Source organism: Elephantulus edwardii, unplaced genomic scaffold (genome assembly GCF_000299155.1).
Source record: "Elephantulus edwardii isolate Elephantulus edwardi_28Jun2011 unplaced genomic scaffold, EleEdw1.0 scaffold00157, whole genome shotgun sequence".
Classification (NCBI taxonomy): domain Eukaryota; kingdom Metazoa; phylum Chordata; class Mammalia; order Macroscelidea; family Macroscelididae; genus Elephantulus; species Elephantulus edwardii.
Genome location: NW_006399907.1, coordinates 2067444 through 2089441, shown reverse-complemented (window position 1 = coordinate 2089441; position 21998 = coordinate 2067444). Strand labels below are relative to the sequence as shown.

Here is a 21998-nt window from a genome sequence, read left to right as displayed (position 1 = left end):
AAAAATGGTATAATTTTTGATTGATAAAGCCTTTGAAAAAATAAGTAGTTTTAATATAAAGTCAGATTTTAAAAATTATAATTATGTGAAGTTGAGTGTATTTTCTTTTCCTAAACTCTGAAATCTAATTGATACTAGGAAAGGATCAAGTATCACTTATTTATTGGTACGATAAATATGTTTTAAATAAATTTTATTGATGATGTTATTTTAAACAATATTCTCATTGTAAGGTTTTCTAATTCTTTTTACAACCTGAAATATTTTATTTCCTCTTGAAGGAATTCTAGACATCACTTTGGGTTTGAAATTATTCTAGGTCTTTGTGTACTTGAAGGTAAAGTAGACTTGCCTTTAGGATAAATGGGAAATGACATACTGAAAAGGACTATCTTATATCTTAACTCTAATACAGAAAAATCTCCCTTGAAGTCAAAAGACTTCAGAGCAGGTGAGTTTACCATAGCTGACAGTTTATTCTAGGAGAAAATAAACTTAATTTGCTTTTTCTATAATCCCATTGTATATTACCTTCCCTGGGTGATGACAGCAATGGTAAAGTCCTTGGCTACTAATTTAACAAAGGATTCTTGATTCAGATCCACTCACAGGCACCTCAGAAGTAATGCCTGGTGATCTGCTTTCAAAATAGCAATCCTTACAGTCTCCATGGAGCACAGTTCTACTCTGACACACATGCAGTACTGTGAGTCAGAATTGACTCATTGGGAACCAGTTTGAGTTTTGATTTTGGGGGCCTAACAGTTATTCTGTGTTTCCAAAGAGAGACTAGATCATATACAAAGAATCAGGAATACTGCATGGTACCACTGTTGTAAAGTGGGATTGACATCAGGGTTGAGGGGAAACTAAGATGGGATAAATAATGTATACTGCATTGAAATAGATGAGGGAGAGAACTGTTAAGGAGGAACATAGGATTTGGTATTATTGTCATGACAAGAGTCCAGAATGAAAGCTGCATAGTGGAGTGGATTTGGCAGCGGGGGGAGATTGTAGAACAATGAAAGAATTTTTTTTTTTCACTTTGCAAAGAGAAAAGTGAACTGGGGGGAGGGGTAGGCAGTGTGTGCAACCAAGAATGAATGGAAATCCAAATTCTGTAAACTTTCATTAAAATAAAAATTTTAAAAGTAAAAAAAAGAAATAGAAGATCTTCAGACTTCTCAAAAAGTATTGCTGAAAATGCAGTATTTTTTAATTGTGGAATTTTATGTCTAGACAGATTATACATCTGAAGTAAAAATTAGGATTAAAGAGATTTCTAGACATGTCAGATCTTCAACATCTTTATTTAGTGTCCTTTCTCAAGATGGTATCAGCAAATTTGTCACATTAAATTTGTATATTTTAAAATAATAAATTACTCCAAGCCAACTTTAAAGAGTTAAAAGATTTTCTTTCTAGAGTAGAAGAAGGGGAAAAAGAATACTTCTAATTTAGAAACTGAACAATATAAGTTAAATATGTTAAATTTATAGATTTAAAAATAATAAATTACTTGGATCTTTTTTTCTCTTTGACATATTATACCAGGGCCAGTGTCTTTGCTATCTTTGTGGAGTAATAGAATTAATACTGCCAATTCCAGAAAACATCAGGAGTTTGCTGGGCGTTTGAACTCTGTTAATAACAGAGCTGAGTTATATCAACATCTTAAGGAAGAAAATGGGTTTGTATTTATTTATCACAGAAATTTGTTATAATAATTGCATGTTTGGCACTATAATAAACAATGTGAAAAAGTACTCTATCTCGAACTAAGCTGGTGAAATATTACTTTTAAGTAGAAAAAAAATTTATTTTATTCTTGGTACCTTGAAAGTGCAGTCATATGGATTGTAACTCTGGTTTGAAAATATTTGTTCCTTAGAGTGTTGTTTTTTTTTTTTGATGCAGATATTGGGTTAAAAATGCCCAAATTATGTACAGCTTATAGTTACAGTTGTAGCCCACCACTGTAAAGCTTGTTATATTAAAATACTGAGGAGCATATAGTAGATTGTAGCAACAGATGGTTGCTATTTTACAGTGTACATCAAAACATTATTATTAAAGATGCAATGTATCTGAAGGGTTTCTTTAATGGCATTTTTATATAGAAAGGTACACTATAATAAGACAAGCAGTCTTTCTGACACACAATTTTCACTTAACTGCAAAATGAGGGAATTGAATTAATTAGAACAACATTAGTCTTTTTCTGGTACTGAGGTCCTTCTGTTGCAATTTGCATGTGAAATATAATTGAAAAGAAAATCTATGAGTAGTTAATGAAAGCTTTATTTTACTAATTTTCCATCTCCCCACCCCTCTTTGATTTTTCAGGATGGAGCCAACAGAAAATGGGAAAGCCAGCCGACAATAGAGACTTGAACTAAATTAGTATATTGCAAAAATATTTTGTGCAGAATTTGATATAAGTACTTTTACAAGATTGTATAGTTCTGTTGCTTGGACTGATTTTTACATTTTTAAAAATTTCAGCTAACTTTATCTTTTTTGTACTAATTGTAAAATTGGCACATATGTCAAAAATATAAATTTTAGATTTGTCCTTCCAAACTGCACAAATTTATTTTATGGTAAAGGATGTTCCCTCTGAAAATTTTTTTTAAAAAACTCTTGGGCTTGTCTTTGCCAAATAAAGCTGTTGAGAGATCTGAAATACACAATATTTGAGTGTTGCTTTAGAAAAAAAGATACTTATTTAATGATTGACAATGATATTTAGAAATTTTTTTCAAATTTTATGAGCTTACATGAAATTTACAGTATTTAATATAAACTATTTCCTGTTAATCTGCATCATGTGCAGTCATGTTTTGGGGTTTTTAAATATTTTTGTTTGTTTTCTGTTTTACTTTAAGTTGTTCTTCACATATATGATGTATTTATAAGTGTTGAATGTTATGTATTTTATTTTTCTCTGCTAAACATTCATCCTCTACTGACTTTTCATATAGAGAGAGAAGCATAAAGATTACTTTGCAGACTTTGAAGGAATATATATTAAAGTTTCCTAGGTTATTTGTTTTTCTCACTAAGTGAGACTTAGAAAGAATGTAAGTTAATGGTTCTTAGGTTTATTTTTATCACTGATTAGAATCTTGGATTCCTTGTCTCAAAATGCCATGGTTATATGGTGTATTCTTGGTGAGCCTTCTTCCTATGTTGCTTCATTTGGAAGCTCATAATATGTTGCTAAAACATGTTATTTCAGTGCTGAATTATGCCCTAGATGAGTCATTTATTCTTTAGAATTTAACACAGGGCAAAAGCTCTTTTAAGTATTCATATTCAACTTGAGATTTTCTATTTTCTATTTTAAAAAAATAAACATAATGGTATTTCAACAAGAAGTCAACAAGTTCCTTAGCCAGCCCTGTGAAATTTACATTGTTTTTCTTTTCTCACACTCTGCCTCATTCTCAGCATGGTGTCTGTCCTTTCCCCTAAGTTAGCGTCATTTTTTTTTTTTTTCTCGACTGGTGAACATGTCTAGGTAAATGCTGATACAAATGACAGACATGATCGGGCTTAATCAGGACCTGTAATATTTAAGGAGTTGTAGCCTAATATTTAATGAACTGTATTTCCTTCTGGTTGATCTCTGCCATTTTGTATCTTGCTCTTGAGCTCAGTTTTCAGCTTGTGCCCAATTGAGGTCTCTAGCTTATCCCTATCTTTTCCCCTGGGGATTGCAGTAAACTATGTTTATATCTAAGCAGTGCTGGAAGCATAATGGATTGTGTGTTAGACTGCTAATGGAAAAGCCAGTAGATTGAATCTAATAGCTGCTCTGTAGGAGAAGGATGAGATAGCTGCCCCCTTAAAATTGTAATGAGGAAGGGCCACCATGACTGAGAATTACTGACAGCAGTGGAAAGTTAATTTTTCCTGTGGCCCAAAATTCTTTCCTTCACAACTTATTTTTAAAGACTGTATCTTATTTCACTTTCCCTCTCCTAGGATTAAAGGCCACCTAGTAGTTCACAATCTAGCCATTTTTTTTTTAAGTCTTATGTACTCTAAATTTAGAGTTCAAGCGAGTTTGGCCCTTTTGATTTTCAAACTCGAGTTCTGTACACATTTTTTATAATACTTTGCTTTGTCTTCCCAAGCTGCCCTTTGACACTTCTACTTTCCTCTTTGCTTTGGCTTCTTGGCACTCTGGTGCAATATTCAGTCTCTTCTGACATCCTTCTTGGTATTTTCTTCTTCCTCTATGTGTTGTTGTTGTTGTTATGTGCCGTCAAGTCGCCTGCGACTCATAGCGACCCTATGTACAACAGCCCTAAACTCCGCTCTGTCCTGTGCCAATCGCACCGTCTCTGACACTCCCATCCCAATTATCCCAGTCACTGAATCAGTCCACCTCATAGAGGGCCTTCCTCTCCTGCGCCGTCCCTCCACCCTCCCAAGCATGATGTCCCTCTCCAAGGACCGGTCTCTCCTCACTACATGTCCGAAGTAAGTTAGATGGAGCCTCAGAATCCTTGCCTCCAAGGAGCCACCCGCTTTAACCCTCTCCAGGACAAATCTATTTGTTTTCCTAGCAGTCCATGGTATTCTCAGTACTCTTCTCCAGCACCACAGCTCAAAGGCATCAGTTCTCCTTCTGTCCTCCTTGGTCATTGTCCAACTCTGATGCATAACAGGTGATTGCGAAGACCATGGCCTGTATCAGACGCACCTTAGTCTCCAGAGAGACACCACTGCTCTTCAGCACTTTGGAGAGGTCCCTAACAGCAGACTTTCCCATGGCAATGCACCTTTTAATTTCCTGGTTGCTGGTGCCAAGACTGTTGACTATGGAGCCAAGCAAACTAAAGCTGTGTACAATCTCAATCTCTTCACCATCCATCCTGATGCTGCCGATTGGTCCAGTGGTGAGAATCTTTGTCTTCTTGACATTGAGCCTCAATCCATATTGTAGGCTGCAGTCCTTGACACTCTGCAGCAGGCACTTCAGGTCCTCCTCAGTTTCAGCAATCAGGGTTGTGTCATCCGCATAACGCAGATTGTTGATAAATCGTCCACCAATCCTGACCCCACATTTCTCCTCATAGAGCCCAGCCTCCCAGATAATCTGTTCTGCATATAGGGTGAAAAGGTATGGAGATAGGATGCATCCCTGGCGTACGCCCTTCCCAATTTTGAACCATGCAGTGTTCCCTTACTCTGTTCTGATGACTGCCTCCTGGTCCAAGTATAAGTTTCGCATTAGAACGATCACGTGTTCTGGGATTCCCATTCTTCTCAGAGTCAGCCACAGTTTGTTATGATCTACACAGTCAAATGCCTTTGCATAGTCAATGAAACACAGATAGACATTCCTCTGGTATTCCCTGCTCTCAGCCAAGATCCATCTAACATCAGCTATAATATCTCTAGTACCATGACCCCTTCTGAAACCAGCCTGGACTTCTGGTAGTTCTCTGTTGATGTGCTGTTCCAGTCGTTTTTGGATAATTTTCAGTAAAATCTTGCTTGCATGTGAAATCAGTGAAATTGTTCTGTAGTTTCCACATTCGGTTGGGTTCTTCCTCTATGTAGTGACCCTTTATATTCTTTGTGAGTGATATTCTTAATATCCTCCCACAGCTCATCTGGTCTTTGTTCATTAGTGTTCAAGGCCTCAAATGTGTTCCAGCGTTGTTTTATAAATTCAGGTGGAATAGACTCAAGATGAAATTTTGATTTCTTTGGATTTGATTTGATTTGACCTTTAGCTTTAATTTGAACTTGCATATGCGTAGTTGATGGTCTGTTCTGCATTCCACACTTGGCCTAGTTTTCACTGATGATATTGAACTTCTCCAACGATTCCTTCCACAGATGTAATCGATCTGATTCCTGTGCATACCATTTCAAAATCATAGAAGGAGTACATATGCAGAACAGACCATTCGGGAGGCTGGGCTTTATGAGGAGGAATGTGGCATCAGTATTGCAGGAAGACTCATCAACAACCTACATTGTGCAGATGATACAACCTTGCTTAGCACAACTGAGGAGGACTTGAACCACTTGCTGCAGAAGGTCTAGGACTGTAGTCTTCAATGTGAATTGAAGCGTAACATCAAGAAAGGAAAGATTCTCACCACTGGGCTAATTGGCAGCACCATAATAGATGGAGAAAAGATTGAGATTGTTAACAATTACAGCTTGCTCAGCTCCACTCTTGGCACCAGCAGTCAGGAAGTCAAAAGACAAATTGCACTGGGAAATCTGCTGTCAGAGACCTCTCCATAGTACTGAGAAGTAACGATATCAGTCTAGAGACTAAGGTGCACTTGATTCTGGCCATGATCTTTGCAGTTACTTGCCATGCATCATAGAGCTGGACAATGACTGAGAATGACAGAAGGCTAGATACCTTTGAGTTGTGGTGCTGGACAAGAGTCTTGAACATACTATGGCCCACCAAGAAAATAAATAAGTCCGTCTTGGAGAGGGTGAAATCAAGTTTCTCTTTGGAGGCTTAGATTTTGAAGCTCTGACTCACATACTTTGGGCACGTGGCCAGGAGGGACCAGTCCTTGGAGAAGGACGTTATGCTCCTAAGGGTGGAGGGAAAGTGCAGGAGAGGGAGACCCAGGATGGGGTGGGTTGATACAGTAACCAGGGCAATGGGAGAAGGTGTGTCAGGGTCTGTGAGATTGGCTCAGGATAGAACAGGCTTCAGAGCTGTTGTGCATAGGGTTGTTATAAGTCACAAGTAACTCAATGGCACGTAACAAAGAGCAGCATAATCTTAAATCTCCATTTTTAGATGAAAACTCTTCATAAACTCTTCCTCCAGTGTACCAGCTGAAGGGAATACTGCTCAGGCTGCCTTTTGGACCACCATGCTCCAGCAGCTTGTCCATATTCCATGTTTTTGGTTATAGGCCTCTCCAACAATCTAATTAGATGTCCTTTGTGCACTTGCAGTTGTCCCTCATTTCCCCTGGAGGACGTTAGATTATGCTTGGCCTTCTCACAGGGTAAATATTACAACCTTTGGTGGAATAAGCACTTAAGGACACAAAAAATGATTGATAGTTGTTTACACCATTAAAACAATGTCTGTATTGAGGATTAGATAATCTTTATTGTCCTTGTCAAGAGAAATAGGTAAAATTCAATTAAGGAGTGTTTACATTTATCATTAGCATGAATAAATAAATAGCTGACATAGACTTATTTTTTTAAAATGTGTAAAAATAATCTATGTCCCTACTTTACTAATTTGTCGTTCTGATATCAGATAGTGTGCGCTTTTTCTCTCTGACCCTAACCAACTACAGTTCTATCTCCACAAATTAGGATTCTGTCCTTTTGTTGTTGTTATTAGGTGCTGTTGAGTTGAATACAACTCCTAGCAACCTGATGAACAACAGATCTGAACCTGTCTTATCCTGTGCCATCCTCAGTACCTCTGACATGTTGTTGTTATTGTTGTTGTTAGGTGCTTTCGAATCATAGACGACTCAGCGACCCTATGAATGAAAGACCTGAGTACTGTTCATACATAGAGTTTCCGGAGGCAAGCCATTTCGTAAGTGGATGCTGCTCCTGCTTCCACGCTTGTTTTAGTCGGGAAGCTCCAGCCAACACTGTCCACCATGAGTACCCTTTACCATGTTTGGCACATCAGTGTCACAGTGTTCAGCATCACAGCAGCCATGTGTTACCTCTGTACAGCAACGCACAGACCAGTGCTATACCACCTAGAAAAATGTTTGACAGGAAAACAATTTGAACCTGGGCTGAGGGCTGCAGATTAAAATCACCCATCTTCGGCTTGGTAGCATAACTTTTTGTCTCTGGGCCAACGTGGCTCTGTCCATGTCATTGTTGTTATTGTTGTTAGGTGCCATCGAGTCGTAGACGACGCATAGCGACCCTGTGAACAAAACCTCTAACATAATTGAGGCAATTGCTGTAGTCCTTGTGTCAGTCTATCTCTTGGAGAGTCTTCCTCTCTCTTGCCAACCTTTCAGAGAATAGCCTCTTCCAGCTGCAAACCCAGAGTATGTGAGGTGCAGCTTCATCATCTCTGCCTACAGGGAGCACTCTGGCTACACTTTCTCTAAGACATATCTACTTGTTCTTTTGGCAGTCCATGGGATATTCAGTACACCTCTCAACACTATGACCCAAAGATTCCAATAATTCTGTCATACTTATTCATCATCTGAGTCTTAGATGCACATAGTTAATAAATAAATACTATGAAATTTTGCTCAAGAGTAGTGTTTTTGAATATTCAAAATCACATGGATACATGCAGCCATCATTATCACTTAATATGCAGAGTTATTGGTATATAGAGGTCTCTGATAGCACAGTTGTTTACTTTCAGGGAAAGGGAAGAAGAGCCTCAACAAGGTGGATTGACACGATAACTAACAAAGGGCTTGAGCATCTCAGAGATTGTGAGGATGGTGCAAGATAGGAAAAGGTTCAGATCTGTTGTTTGCAGGGTCACTATGAGTCCTAGATGTCTCAAAAGCACTTAAAAACTAACCTAAAGATTAATGGTTTGAACCTACTTAGATAAAAGGCCTGACACCTGTTAACAAAAAGCACAAAAAAGATAACCTTATGGATTCTATTTGCTCTAACACATGGAGCCATCATGAGTCAGAATCAACTCTGGCAACAGAATTTTGAATTTTATTTTAGTTTTTTGGTTCATTTAAATATAGATTTATTAACATTGGTCTTTCCTGTTTGTGTTTAATACCTGCATGAAGAATAAATAGCTAGGTTTTTTGAACAAGACAGTCGATTGTTTTAATTCTTCAATACTAGTTTCCGTGCTCTAGGTTGTTTATGAGGCACTTAGATTTATTTACATTGTCATTTCTAGTAAATTTCAGTTAAAAATAAAAAACAGTTACACCAATATACTTGCAAAAAAGGTAAAGAAAAAATTTCCAGATGCTGATTTTGTTATGGAAGTATTGCTAATGTGTACACATCTAGAAATTTCCATATTGCAGAGGTTTTATGTGTTCGACATAATTTAGGACAAGACCAGTGTGGATTTATCTTCTAGTAGATGTAAACATAAAATATTTTCCAGCCAATGAAATGGGAAAAAAAATTTACCAGGTGACTAAAATACTCTCAGATGCTGAGCAGATGCTTGGAAAAATCATGGCTTGAATCACAGGTGCTTTAAACTGATGTCTTGCTCATTAGAACTTAGAAGAGGTCCTTAGTTTTCTCTAAAACAAGATGTCTTGCTTTTTGACTGCTGGTGTTGATAGTTGATCTATGTAGAATAAAATTGCTAACAATTTCAGTCTATTATCTATCTTGAAGTTGTCTGTTGGCCCAGTGTAAGGATTTTTGTTTTCTTGATGTCCAGATATAATCCATATTGAAGTCTTTTTTCTTCTGCAGTAAATGTTCTATGTCCTCACTTTGAACAAGCAAGATTATGTCATCTGCAAAATGCTGGTTGTTGGTGAGTCTTCCAATCCTGATGCCACATTCTCCTCCATGTTTGATTTGACTTTTTGAATTATTTTCTAAACATAAAAAATGAATAAATATGCAAAAAGGATACAACCCCAACAGATATCTTTCCTGCTTTTAAACCAGGTAATAGTACTTTCTCTGTTCAGATGACAGCTTCTCGGTCTAGATACAGGTTTCCCATGAGCACAATTAAATGTCCTGGAATTTCTATTCTTCTCATTGTTCTCCATAATTTGTTAGGATCCACAGCCTTTACATAGTCCATATATGAACCAGCCACTAAAGCAAAAGATGAAAAAATTGAGAACTTCTACCAGCTTTGTGGCAAGAAGTTGTGCTGCATTCCCGAAGGCATTCAGTTCAAATCCACTAGCTGCTCCATGGGAAAAGCATGGGCAGTCTCCTTCCATTGATTTCACGGGCTGTGATATTGAACAGCCTGTGAAAACCTGCTGGAGGGTCAGCTATGGATTGGTTCTGACTCGATGGTACACAACAAGCACTTTTGCAGTCTGAAATTAATCAAATATGCATTCAGAATGCATTAATTGATAACTGTGAAAGTTGGAGATAAGGCCTAGAAAATATGGCAGTTGGAAAATACAGACTTCATGACAGGAGTGAGGCTAGAGAGCAAATGGTTGGATTTTGTACAATCAGTTATTTTATTCATTGCAAATAACCATTTTTAAAACCTAAACGGTGATTATACACATGGGCCTCCCCTGATGGATCACACAGAAATCAGATTGACTAACATTTGTGGGAAGAATCACTAAGGATGGTCAATAGGCCATCAAAGCAAAGCCAGGTACTGACTGTGAAATAGACCGTCTACTCATGCAAGTTCAAAGTGAAGCTGAAGACAATTTAGAAATTCCCAAGAAAGAAAACACAATGAGTCTATTCTACTTCAATTTAAAAGTCATCATAAGAAGAGATTTGATGCTTCGAATTGTGTTAATGATTGAAGATCAGATGATTTGTGGAATGCCGTCAAGGATACATCATCTATGAAGAAAGCAATGTCATTCCAAAGACAGGAAAGAAAGAAAAACCCAGAATGAATGTCAGAGGAGACTCTGAAAAGTGGAATAGGACCTAGAGAGGTCAAAGAGAGTGAAGAAATGCTGAAGTGTAAGAGATGAGCAGAAGATTTCAAGAGGCAACTCTAGAAGACACAGCAAGGTATTATAATGGCATGTGCAAAAAGCAGGAGCTAGAAAATCAAAAGGGAAGACTGCTCAGTATTTCTCAAATTGAAAGAACTAAAAACATTCAGGAATATCATTTCCAGCAGATCTTGGCTGAAAGCAGTGAATACATGAAGATGTTTACTTGTGGGGTTTTTTTTTGACTAAGCAAAGACATTTGACTGGATCAGAACAAGTTATGTCTAACATTGAGAAAATGGGAATTCCAGAACACTTGTGTTCATGTGAAACCTGTACATAGACCAAGAAGCAGTTGTTTGAACAGAATAGAGATACTACATGGCTTAAAGCTGAGAATGTGTATGTTAGGGTTGTATCTTTCCTTTTTTGTAGCAAAACCTATTGCAATATTTATTTTTATGGTTAAATTATGCTTTCTGCTAAAAATTGTAGTAAGTAACTATTTCACATTACAGTCCTTTTTTCATTTGGATCTCCTATTGCTAGTACTGGAATTACCATCATGAATAAGACATTACATGATTTATCTGAGTAGTGGTGGCCTGGGTTACATAAACTGACATTTATGTATTCAAGGAGAAATAATTTATTAGAACTTATTGTAGTATGGTAGTGTAGTTACAAGGAATCATATATTGCTTATGTTTGACTGTTTTACTCAATGTGGGGGTTTTCTAGTCCTGTTTCTCAGTATAGTTGATGGATTTGCATTTTCAATTTGAGTTACTTTTTTTGAGTTAGTCAAGTTACTCTTGCTAAATCCATTTCATAATGAAACAAAGTTGGTATTTTTTAGTTTGGAACAGTGGTGGTTCTTGTTTCTATGGCAGAGGCCTCATTTTCTCTGTAAGATTGACGTTGACAGAATGGGAGTCTTCCTGTCCATACCTGAGGTGAAGGTGGGATGTCACATGCCAGGATGGGAGGCTTTCGGGGCTTTAACACATCCATTTGTGGGCTAGTGTTACTTTTTAAGGTTCTCCCTTCAAACACCAGGGACTGAGGAATAAGAGAAGTCATACAGTTCTTAGAGTAATGGTAAACTACAGTTGAAGCTATTCCCACAATCAGAATACACATGCTTACCAGCAAAACCAAGAGAACATTTCTAACCCAATGGCTATTGTCTCTGCTGGAAGAGCTGAGAAGACTGTGTTCAATTAATGACTCTTCTTCTGGCTCCACAAGATGGCAGATCCCAGTGTATGTGATGTTCTCAATTGTGTCAATTCTGTATTCTGGTAACATTGCATTTGCAAAGTTGGGGTGGACATTTCCATCAGGCCTCCTGAGTTTAAACAGTACTTCCTGAATATTCCTCTTAGGACACCATTTAAGAGAGCTGTCGTTAACGAAACACAATGCTCTGTTGTACCAGGATATAATGGTAGACCCTGGTCTCAGAGTAGTTAATGCAATCTGCTCAGGGTTACTTGAGTTTAGATAGTAAGTTTAGCAAAAAATAAACTAATTTTCTCTCTCTTCTTTATAAATGAGTAGAAACTGTTTTTTGTGCGCAGAGTATAAGCGTGACAGGGAGTACTGGTGGGCAGCTTGAGTTCAGTGGTCAAAAGCATTTGAGAAGCCAGTCCCCCAGAATCAGTAGCAGAAAGAATAAATTCCTGAGGGGAATATTGCAAATCCAGATCGAGAGGATAACCATGTAGTATTTGATGAGTCACATTAAGTTGCAACCAACTTTCCGGACCTGAAGGATATTCATTTACTGATTTTACTTCAAGTGCCAAGTGAGTTGAGTTGCCATCTTCCTGATCATGAAATGTGTCGGGTGGAATTGGGAAACTAAATCTGTGCCCAATAGTTGCTGTTATTAATTTAATTGGATTAATAACTGTTGGAAATGTGTTGGATTGACCTAGAAGGAGTAAACAAGAAACAAATTTCAATAAATATCACTCTATTTAAATGTTTAAAATTGTCTTGCTGGTTGGCTTGTTTTCCCTCTTCTCTCCTTGACCTTTTTATACAGGTCAGTGAGAAAGCATCTTTTTATCTTCAGCAGATATTTGCATGCCTCAGTAGGCCTTGCAGTGCTTATGTTGTTGTTGTTGTTATGTGCCGTCGAGTCGTTTGCGACTCATAGCGACCCTATAAATAGCTCAAAAAAGGAGAAAACCGACTACTGTTTTTCCCCTTTTGACTGGGGACACTTTTACTTATTCAGTATAAACTGTTTTCAAGTTGGTTCTAAATATAACGCCCCTCCCTTAGATTTTTGAGGCTGTAAATTTTAATGTGAGGAGATTCCCTATCTTCTTTAGAGCTGTTGGTGGATTCAGCCATTGAAGAAACTTGGTCTTTGAGTTAGTGTAACTTACTACAGACCAACTGAGCTCCTTAATAGTCTATCCAAGGATCAGATACGTCTCTTTCAAGTTCTATTTGTTGTCCCTTTTTTCCTTCTGTGTTTTATCTCCCTCTACCTCCTGTTTTCTCTTTTTCATCTTCCCTCTCCTTAACTGGTAGATAAAATAGTGCAGCCTTAATGCTCTTCTAGAAGTAAGTTCATGGCGTTATTAGTTTTCCAAATTCTTTTAACCTAAAATTATAGTTTGGAAGGGGATCTTCATGTTAGCTTATTAACAGTACAGCCAAATCTGGGTTAAAAGACTTCAGGAAAAAAGGTCTTAGTATTAGGACAAAATTCCCTGTGTCTGTGTGTGTGTGTGTAATTAAACTTCAACCAGGACAATAGTTAAAATTTTGGGAATAGACATTAATTCAAGTTCAACATAGATACTAGTTTGATGTTATCTGAGGGGTGATCTGTGGATATGATGCAGTTTAACAAAGGCGTGTGACTTTAGAAACTGGATAGCTTTAAGATGGAAAGAAGATAGTTGTCAAAACCACAGTGAACCGAAGAAGCCAGTGGAACAATTACTTGAACAAAAAGACTATTTTAAGGTGAAATCTGAGCATTTGTACTATTTCTGCTATTTCTTTGGGTTCATTAGCAGCATATGTTTTGACTACTAGGGAAATATTTCTACCAAATTTCACAATGGATAAAGTTTCATCAGCCTCAGCATTCCTTAGTGATTGAATTGCTTTTATGGGTGTGGAATGTCCTCAGGTTTCAGAGATGTTGGAAAATACCTGTTCTGGAATCTTAGTAGCTTAAAGGAATTCTTAATTAGTGAGAAGCAAGATAGTTGGGCCTTGTATAAATAATGTGTCCAACCACTATGTAGTGAATTCAGATAAAATGGTTAGCATTTAAGTTTACAAGTTTAACTCCAACATAGGGAATCCTCCAAGATGAAAGATTAAGTGAAAATTTCCATCAAAGTTGCTGTACAAATAGATTTCAATAGAGGGATGAAACAGATTCTAAAGGAATCAGTCCAACAGGTTATCTAGTTAAGAGAATACAAACATTTAATGAACATTTGTCATGTGCCAGATACCTAAATGCATTCTAATGTGTCTTCATAACTAGTATATTAGGATTATTCTACTTATTTTATAAATGATAAAAGTTGGATAATAAGTAATTACCAAGAGCACACAGATAATAAATTATAGAGCTTGATTTTATCTCTTAACCTGTTTGACTTCAGAATGTGAGTTCTTAATCAAGCATACTGCCTGTGTTTACACTGCATCATAAATGATAAGCTAAACAACAAAAAAAAGAGATGGCCATAGCCTTAGCAGTACACAAGCATTGTACCATGAAATACTGCAGAGATTAGTGCGTGTCTGAGATAATTTAGGAATAATACTAACTAGACAAAACATGACTTAAAGGGTGGCTTAATAGTTCCTTTGGTATTTGAGAGTCTGATAATTCTAAGTATTGTCCTTAATGTGTATAGTGCATGAGTGAAGTGGCCCATAGAGTTGTGCTGCTGACTCAAAGGCCTGGCTTCTCTAAAGGTTTGAATCTAGGGCTCTGAGATAGAAAGATGAGCAATCTCCTTTTGTGGAACTTAGAGCCTCTAAAACCTGCTGGAGAATTAGGGATGAACCAAATGGAAATGAGAGAAAAACAGTATTACATTTTGTTAGATTGTTTTACAGGTTTTTTTAAAGGTTTTTTCTTTGTTAAAATCCATTTATTTTCCTTGTACAAATGTTGGAAAGTACAGAGAAGTAAAACTAGAATTCATACTTTGACTACCAGTTACATGAAGTATTCTGTTTTAACATTTAGTTGATTGCTATTTTTCTCTCTTTCCTAAAAGTTGATATTTATTAGTATATCGATTCACTGAAAAACAGGAGAAGTCTTAACTCACTTCTACAATCTTACCTTGAATATTGTTAAAGTCAGACATGATCCTGTGTGTAGTCAGCATGTTTGAGGACATGTGTGGAGGACTTAGCACCACTTCAGTAGAGTCCAGTTTTAACACTGTATTGTTTGGCAAAATTTTACTAGTTCTTAAGAATTCACCAAAGGCTGAATATTCTGGGCCTGAGAACCAGTCACTAAAAAAACGTGATTGAGTCTTTGAGACCATACTTGCAGATAATCCAAATGGGCTTTCAAATTTGGGCAACTCAGAAAGGGATGGGTCAGGTAAATCATGCATCTCAGCATATGATACAGTTTCCTCAGAATAATACTGTGTTTTCACAATCATATTACTCAGTGAGCCATCCTCTGAGAGGCTGTTAGTGAAATCAGTATCCAAGAGCAAAAGAGTTGAGTCAGGTGTTTTATCCTGTACAGATTTTGCATTTATGCTCATGGCAAGAAGTGAAATTGTTTCAGTAGGCTGGGGGAATGAATGACTCTGTTGAAGAATTTTAGGAGTTTCAGATGTGTGATTATGCTCATAAAAATACTGTTGCTTTACCTGATTTGACAGAGGCTGTTGACTGAACTTAAGGGAGAAATGAGAGGCTGGCAATGCTAGTGTCTCCCTTATTGACGCCAAAGGTGTCAAGAGTCTGTTGGATGGCTGGACAGAATGTTCCAGGTAGACAGAAACAGAGGCACTCCAGTTGCTGAGCAATGATGTCCCTGAAGAGAGTCCTTCAGAAAATATCAGTGTCTCCTGCGTTATGTATTTAGACACTGAGGACTCAGGAAAATGAGACTGCATGGGTAAGGCAAAAAGGGCTTGGGAGACAAGGTCAGGCAACTCAGAATACATAGATATGTCCCCTTTCTCCTTCATTTTCCAAACTGTAGACTCTAATTTTTCAAGTAAAAGTGACACCGTAGATGTTTTACCTTGAAGGAAGTCAGAATCTGGGGATGAAGTAGCTGTTAATAGCATAGAAGGAATGACTTGAGAAAAAGCAAAATGATAGTCAAGGTTTGTAGTCAAGGACTTTTCCTTTAATGGATTCTGTGATGTGAAGACTGTATGCAGTGGCCTTGTATTCTTCATGTTCTGAAGAGTATTTGGAATAAAGTCAGGCTTAGAAATAGATGTACTCTCTTTTATGGCATCAGATAAACTAGGAATTGATAATGCCTCATCTTCAGGCATCCAGTGAGTCAACGTGGATAACAAAATAGAAGACTTGCATAGTTTTGTTTCACTAATCTCCAGTTTTCAATTTTATATCCTAAAATTTGGACAAGATACTTAGATGAAACATGGTCTTGAAAAACTTTTATCATTTCTGCTGGTGGTGTAGATACCTTATAATCAATAAACCAGTGGAATTGTATAGTGTGATTTTGTAAAATGATGTCATGCCTTGACTCTTGAGCCACTACTGGAAGGTTCTGTAGGTATTGGCTCATCTCGCTTCTGAATGAGCTCATAGTCACTGAAGAAGGGTCCACATGGAAATAGTCTGCCAGTGTGTGCACCAAAAAGAGACGTTCTTGGACATCAAGAGCTTCAGCAGCTTCCTTAAGAGTAATCTCAGCTATAATGCTGGAACGCTCATTTGTGTTGCTTTCTTCAGTCCTGGAATTTTTTTAAAAGAAAACAACATAGCACGAGTTATTGCTCAGCTAACAGGCTCTTAAATTTTCTATTGTTATTATTGTGTTTCACTGAGCATGATGACCCTGCAGCAAGTTTTCTGAGCCAGTAAATTGCGTGGGAGAAGATTGTCCGTCTTTCTCACAAGGAACAGCTGATGGATTCAGACTCTGTGCTTTTGGGGTGGTAGCACAACTCCTTATACCACTAGGCCACCATGGTGCTCTACTTTCTTATATAGTCTTTTCAAATTTCTATCATTCTCATTGCTACCTCTAACAACTGTAAATTATTTTATCCCTAGTTTGTTGTTAAAGAATAAGTTCAAAGCGATTAATTAAAATAGTCAAAGACATAAATTGTTGCTATTAGGTGCTGCTGAGTCACTTGCAACTCATAGTGATGCTATGTACAACAGCTCTGAACCCTGTTTTATCCTGAGCCAACCTCATCATCTCCAACATACCCAACCCCATTACCCCAGTCACTTAGTCAATCCATCTCATCCAGGGTCTTCCTCTCTTGCACTGTCCCTTTATCCTCCCAAGGATGATGTACATCTCCAAGAACTCCTTGCAACATGGTCAAAGTATGTCACCAGAGCTTCAGAAAACTTGCCTCCTAGTTTCACCCTCTCCCGGGCACACCTGTTTGTTCTCTTAGCAGTCCATGGTATAGTCAGTGCTCTTTTCCAGCACCACAGCTCAAAGGCATCAATTCTTCTGTCATGCCTAGTAATCAGTCTATCCTTCTGATGCATAGCAAGTAATTGCAAAGACCATGGCCTCTATCAGGCACACTTTAGTCTCTCGACTGACATTATTGCTTTTCAGTACTCTGGGGTGGTCCCTAACAGCAGATTTTTTCTGATGAAATTAATCTTTTGATTTCCTGGCTGCTGGTAATCTAAATCCAGATTTTCTGATTTCAAATTAGAAAGTAGTGGATTCAGTTAGATCAAGTTATATGGTCTTGAGTTTAACTACTCTAAGCCCCACCAGTTTCCTTAAATAGAAAATGGAGAGAACATTTCCCTTACAGGGATGCTTTCTGTTGGGATAAGGTACTTTGCAAGTGACCAGCATGCAAGAGATCTTCCACTGTATGATGCTTTTCCTGTATCTTCCTCTCCCTTCATTATGCTTTCTCTGTTCTCCCATTAATCCATCCCTACGCTTTCTTTTAATCCTTCTCTTTGCTTTTCCTTTGCTTTGTCATACAGCTTTATCTTATTTCTTTTGCACCTTGAACAAGTTGGTATCTCATGTTAGATGGAAGCCCTACCTAGTACCCATCCACACCCTGCTCCATTTAAGTGTGCTCTTAAATAATAACTTAGATTGGCAACAGTTAAGAGTCGGTGAAGTCATGAGGCTAATTAGAAGTGTATGGCCTTGTTAAGTAGAACTCTCACAAATCTAGAAAGGCTTTCAGGGTAAAGAATCAAACAGTTAAAATAAATAGGCATACTAACTAACGATCAATATACACTCTCTTAAGAAAAGGAAAATGGAGTTTACTTCAGGGTAAAATGAATAGAACCTGTTTTTAATGTATTCTTTTCAGGCTTCTACTTTTCCCCTTCAACACCAAGATTTTCTGTGATTGTAATAACTGTCATGAGTTGGTTCTAAAAGGGTTTTTTAAAAAAACTAAAAATCCAGGCTCTGTAGTTTGAATTCAAGCTTCATTTCCTACCATTTCCCAACTCACTAGATGTTCTAGCAATACCAGAGTCTTCTCTCCATACCTTCCCTAATACACCTGGTTTCTAATATTACTGTAACTGTTGATCATGCCCTTTTCTTTTGCAGTATAGTGTCTGTCATATCTTCCTTTTCTGCTAGCTAAAATATTTTCTAATAAGTGAATAAATAAATAAATGAACAAAAGAATTTTAAAAATATAAATTGTCAGGCTTTTTGTGATGTAGAAATTAGTTGGTTTTGGCCTAGATTATATATATATATATTTGTTGTTGTGTGCCATTGAATCAGATCTGACTGGCATAGGATGAGACTGCCCCTCCTCCAGTGGAACATCTGGTGGATTCAAACTGGGTGCCTTCATGATTGCAGCGCAGCTTCTTGCCACTAGGCTGTCCTTTTCAGTTTTGAATAAAAATTTTCTTATAAATGAGACAATGTCCTATAAAAACTTGAAGTTTTATATTAAGAGGTATTATAAAGGATATAGTTACTTTCGTCTTTGAAAATTATTTGAGGGAAAAAATATTCAAAAAGTTCCTTTTACAAGTATGTGCAACTGCCTTTTTTAAGAAGAGATTATATGTGAATATAATATAAACTTTTAAAGGGATCCTTTATCTTGCTTACTTTTTCTCTGCTGTTGTTAATGGTAGGAGCTCTGGTGGCTTAATGGTAAGGAATTGTGCTGCCAACCCAAAGATACGAGGCTTGAATCCACCAGCCTCTGCCGGGAGATGGACAATTTCCTCCTGTGTGATTACTGCCTCTGTAAACCCGCTGAAAGGTCAGCTACAATTGTTCACAGAGTATACGAATGTATGTTTAAACAGGATGGTGGCTTAGTGGTAAGGAATTGCACTGCCAATCCAAAGGCACACAGTTCAAAGCCAATAGTTGCTCTGTAGGTGAAAGATGGGCAGTCTCCTCCCATGTGATTTGCTGCCTCTGAAAAACCACTGAAAGGTCAGCTATGAGTAAGTTCCACCTCAACAGTACACAACAATAGGTAGAAAATGGATTTTTTTTAAAAAAGGAAATCAAGAGAAAACACCATTTTCAATTAGTTCATGAGTTTAAAAGATAAAAACTTACTTGTTAAGATTTCATTTGCTTAGGAGTTGGTTTTCCAGTTTAAGTAATTCCCATAATCTTTATTTTAATGCGTTAGCTCGGCACTGTAACTATGAGGATGGCGCAGGAAAGGGCAAGGTCTAAATCTATTAGTCATAGGATCACTGATGCATAGTTGACTCCACAACACCTATCTGCACCATTTGTTATCAACCTCGTAGGAAACTGCTCTACTTTTTCCCATTGTATAGTCACCTGTGCCTCACCCTGTGTCCTGAATAAACCCTACTTCTTCCACTCTTTATCCTACTACTCGGACTGAATTCACAGGAAGAGCATCATATACGGCTTCTGAAATGCTTATGCATAAGCAAGGGCACTTACCTACTTGGAGAAGGCATTAAATGTGCTCCCCTCACTTCATTCCTGCCCAGCACATGAAGGGTAAAGATGGTGGAAGCCATTTGTGTTTGCTGGAAACAGAAATCTCCATATGCTAGCACCATGATTTGGTAATCTCCTCTCTCATCTCCTAAGGGCAGACCTTGCAAGGTCTTGGTAGGAGAATTGTATTCCAGCCATCTTGGCAGTTTAGCATTGTGAACCAATGTAACCTGTTTAATTCAAGTATACATGAGAAAGTCTGAAATTGTCCATAGGAAGAGGTTTTAGGTTTATTTGCTTAGTCCCAGTGACGTAGTATTGATACCAAGCATTAGCATTCTCTTGATATTTAAATGCTGAGATTAACCTTAAAGCAGGGCTTATTTTAAAGGTATCCTTAAAAAAACCCTAAAAACAGATTTACTTTCATCTCAGATTTACACAGTTTCTTATGAAAAATGCAGACTATCAGTAAATATCACACAATACTCATTAGAAAGTTTTTATTTTCTGACTATTAAAACCATTTTCCAAAACCTAGTTGTTTACTTAGCCTGACTGTCAAGGTATGTATCTGAAAATGCAGTAGTCTATTCAAAGACTAAATTATTTTTATTCTCAAAGTTCTCTCTAATATTTATGAGTTTATAATAATGCTTTTCTTTTTCAGGGATAGAAATCTTACACAAATAACATTAAAAAACAACCACACCATACCCACTACTGTTAAATTGATTCTGGCTCTGAATTACCCAGTGAACAGCATATCAGCCCATAAATTTTCCAAAGTAGACTGCCGATTGTTTTCTTTCATAGGGCAACTTGTGGGTCTGAGCCAATTGCTTTAACCACTACTCATAAATTATTACAAGAAGGAACTTGGAATTTGAACCTTATTTATTTTTAATATTTATAAGACTAGGTGAGAGTCACTTGGATGCTTACCTGGTACTGATCTATTTTCCCATGGAAGGCATATGGAGAAATTGGGTAAAAGAATATTTTTCCAGTAATAGCAACTGCATCTGGCATGCCATGAAGCACTCGGATCTCCTCACACAAATAGTCAGCCGTGACCACCAGCATGTTCTTGGACATAGATGTCAGCACCAGCACAAGAGTTGCTATTGATGTAACTTTCCTGATGCATTTTAAGGACAAACCGTTGTTGGCGACGTTTGCTCCGGTGCCTTCATTACTGGGAGCCATTGCCTCATCATAGTGAGCTTGTCTGGGGAAACTGGATCTCCTTTTACCTGGCCTCAAATGGCTTAAAAACAACAACATTCGAGCTCAACCAATTAGTGCTTCTTGAGAGAGAAAAGACCGATTTTTATCTACCTTCTGAGCACTACTTGAAGTTTAGAATAATTTTGCTTTGGTACATCAGTCATGAAGAGTTAAAAAGATCACTGCTCTGTGGTGACTATAAAAGAAGTGAGAGAAAGAATATTGATGCCATTTTGACACGATGTCTGCTTTGCATTACTTCCTTTAGCTACAATAATCCTGAATCTAGCTCTGCCTAGCAGAGATAATTGGCTATGTTTTGGTGTATACAGAGAATTGGAACAAATCCATAGCTGACCCTCCAGCGGCGTGTCAGAAGCAGTAAATCACATGGACGTTAATTATCCACCTATCTCCTACACAGCAGCTGGTGGATTTGAACCATGTACCTTTGTAATGGCAACAGGATTCCTTACCATTACACCACCAGAACTTCCTTACATAGATACTTGACTATGTTGTTGTTATGTGCCGTCAAGTCACTTGCGACTCAGCGACCCTGTGTACAACAGCCCTAAACTCTGCTCTGTCCTGTGCCAATCACACTGTCTCCTTTTATTTTCCTTAGTCATTGTACAACTTTCTGATGCATAACAAGTGATAGCAAAGACCATGGCCTGTATCAGACGCACCTTAGGCTCCAGGGAGACACCATTGCTCTTCAGTACTTTGGAGAGGTCCCTAATGGCAGACTTTCCCATGGCAATACGTCTTTTAATTTCCTGGCTTCTGGTGCCAAGAGTGTTGACTGTGGAGCCAAGCAAACTAAAGTTGTGAACAATCTCAATCTCTTCACCATCCATCCTGATGCTGCCAATTAGTCTAGCATCAGCTTGACTATAAAACTTAAAATATTAATGCACACCCATGTTTATTGCAGCTTTGTTCACAATAGCAAGGAGTTGGAAACAACCTAAGTGCCCATCAACAAACGAATGGCTAGAGAAGCT

General features: G+C 37.6%; 1 protein-coding gene across 1 annotated transcript in view; it reads left to right on the top strand.

Moving 5' to 3' along the window:
* Window positions 1-2690, top strand: part of ASUN (asunder spermatogenesis regulator) — a 51982-nt gene extending 49292 nt beyond the window's left edge. The window contains exons 14-15 of the mRNA XM_006895087.1: window positions 1558-1693; window positions 2350-2690. Coding sequence (XP_006895149.1) covers window positions 1558-1693; window positions 2350-2389 — 176 coding nt within the window. The 3' untranslated portion in view covers window positions 2390-2690. The remainder of the gene's footprint in view (window positions 1-1557; window positions 1694-2349) is intronic.
* Window positions 2691-21998: the final 19308 nt, after the last annotated feature.